Raw genomic sequence first — 2,149 nt, forward strand, 5'->3', positions numbered from 1 at the left:
ATTTCCTAAACACCCGTGGCATGGAGGTGAATACCGTGGTTCCTCAGGGGCTTATGACACACGGGTGTCCGGATTTCACAGTTGAGGCGGTTGGCTGACCATCCTGGCTATCCAGGCTTTCTTTCAGAAATTCGAGGGCTTGCCTCATGCCAGGCACCACACAGGGCCTGGTGATGCCTCAGTTAGCCGCGGTTCCTCCCTGAAGCTCACAGGCAGACCCCTCGTGGTGATCGCCAGGGTTTTGTAGACCGCTGCCTGAGATCTCTGTCAGCTGAGTGCCAGGACTGCCAGCCAGCAAACTTATCCCCCAATTTTATCGTCTGACTTCTACATTTAAAGGTTTCCCTGGTCGTGTGAGTTTTTTTCTTTACGTTTTCTTCAGTTACATTTTGTTGTAAATTTCTTTCGACTGTAGGAAGCCCAGACGCAGAGAGGGTTTGCTGTAAATGGGTCTTTTAATGGTGTCAGTTGGATTCGGCCTTGTTAGAGGGAGGGAAGGGCCCGCTGCTGAGTGAAGTCAGGTCTCAAGAGCAGTTACCTGCCCCTGGGGAGGGAGGACCTGACCTTGACGGTCCCCTAGGCAGGGGTGTTGAGGCCCAGCCTGTGGAGTATCTGAGGGGCCATAAAAGGAAAAGGGAAGGTGAGGAGCAGAATGACAGGTGGTGCTAAGGGGGAGGGCTGCTGAGGAGTTTGCTTGTTCAGGGAGGTGGGTGGGAGCAGATGCAAGGACTAGATCCAGGCTCGTTGGAGCTGCACAGCCAAGGCAAAGGCTGGAAGTACTCGCGTTCCCTTTTTACGTTAAGATGCTTATGAACAGCAACAAAAAAAAACAAACCTACTGCCATTGAGTCCATTCCAGCTATAGCGACCCGAAGGGACAGAGTAGAACTGCCCCATAGGGTTTCCTAGCTGTAATCCACCAGGAATCCTGGTGGCACAGTGGTTAAGTGCTCATCTACTAACAAAAAGGTCAGCGGTTCGAACCTGCCAGCAGCTCCGTGGGAGAAAGATGTGGCAGTCTGCTTCCGTGAAGATTTACAGCCTCGGAAGCCCTACGGGGCAGTTCTCCTCTGTCCTGTAGGGTTGCTATGAGATGGAATTGACTCAACGGCAGCGAGTTTGGTATTTTTTTAAAATCTTTACGAGAGTAGACTGCCACATCTTGCTCCTGTGGAGTGGCTGGTGGGTTCAAACCAGCCGAAGACCTTTCGGTTAGCAGCCAAGCACTTAAGCACTGTACCACTGGGGCTCCTTCCAAGATTCTTGTAACAACCTTTTAGTACCTTTTTTAGCACCTTTTCTTTGATGTTAGCACCCAATTCTAATAGTTCATTTAAAAAACCCAGTTGCTGTGGAGTTGGCTCTGACTCATGACAACCCTGTACGTGTCAGAGGAGAACTGTGCTCCACAGTGTTTTCAATGGCTGGTTTTTCAAGAGTAGATCTCCAGCCTTTCTTCCAAGGCACCTCTGGGTAGACTGGAATCCCTGACCTTTTAAATGTTAACAGCCAAGCACGTTAACAAGTACTTATTTAAAAAAAATCCTAAATCTAGTTTATAAAAAGTAGCCCCCTGGGGTCATCACAACCTTAGATATGATGGCATCTTAAGCTGCCCACCATGTGGGATAGTGGTTCTCCTTCTCTGAAGAAGTGTCCCAGGCTCACCTCTGGAGGTTCTGATTCAGTCAGTCTGGGCGGGGCGGGGAGACCTGGACACTTGTATTTTACCAGGTTTCCTCATGGTTCTGGCGGAGGTCAGGTTGAGAAAAGAACCCCTCTGGATGGCATTGTGCTCTGGGATTGGCAAGCAGCCATATGGCCTAAAAGGTAGAGGCCCCTGTGTGTCTGAGGGCACATCATCCCTACCATTGTCGGGTTGTATGAGGTTGCCTCACCCACCCTTGACTCACGCAGGAAGATGAGTGAATCCTCTTCTCTCCTTTGCACCTGGAACTACTCTGGCCCCTTATCAGGAGCTTTCGTGGAATTGGATACATCCTTGTGGTGTTTCTTTGTAGAAAGAAGAAACAGTTCAGGTCCTGGGTCCCCAAATGCTGCCAGCCAAGAGGAGAACGATCAGATCTGCTTGTACCACATCTGGAAAAGTTGTAGCTTCCAAGGTAAGTCAAGTCTAGTTGGTCCCAGC

The 2,149-nt window shown here is 50.0% G+C and overlaps 1 protein-coding gene across 1 annotated transcript in view; it reads left to right on the forward strand.

The window, feature by feature from the left end:
* The window catches only part of PARP12 (poly(ADP-ribose) polymerase family member 12), a 36,866-nt gene that overhangs the window by 5,283 nt on the left and 29,434 nt on the right, over positions 1-2,149 (forward strand). The window contains exon 2 of the mRNA XM_023736878.1: positions 2,022-2,123. Coding sequence (XP_023592646.1) covers positions 2,022-2,123 — 102 coding nt within the window. The remainder of the gene's footprint in view (positions 1-2,021; positions 2,124-2,149) is intronic.

The sequence above is a fragment of the Trichechus manatus genome, unplaced genomic scaffold (assembly GCF_000243295.1).
Source record: "Trichechus manatus latirostris isolate Lorelei unplaced genomic scaffold, TriManLat1.0 scaffold00093, whole genome shotgun sequence".
In the NCBI taxonomy this organism is placed as follows: domain Eukaryota; kingdom Metazoa; phylum Chordata; class Mammalia; order Sirenia; family Trichechidae; genus Trichechus; species Trichechus manatus.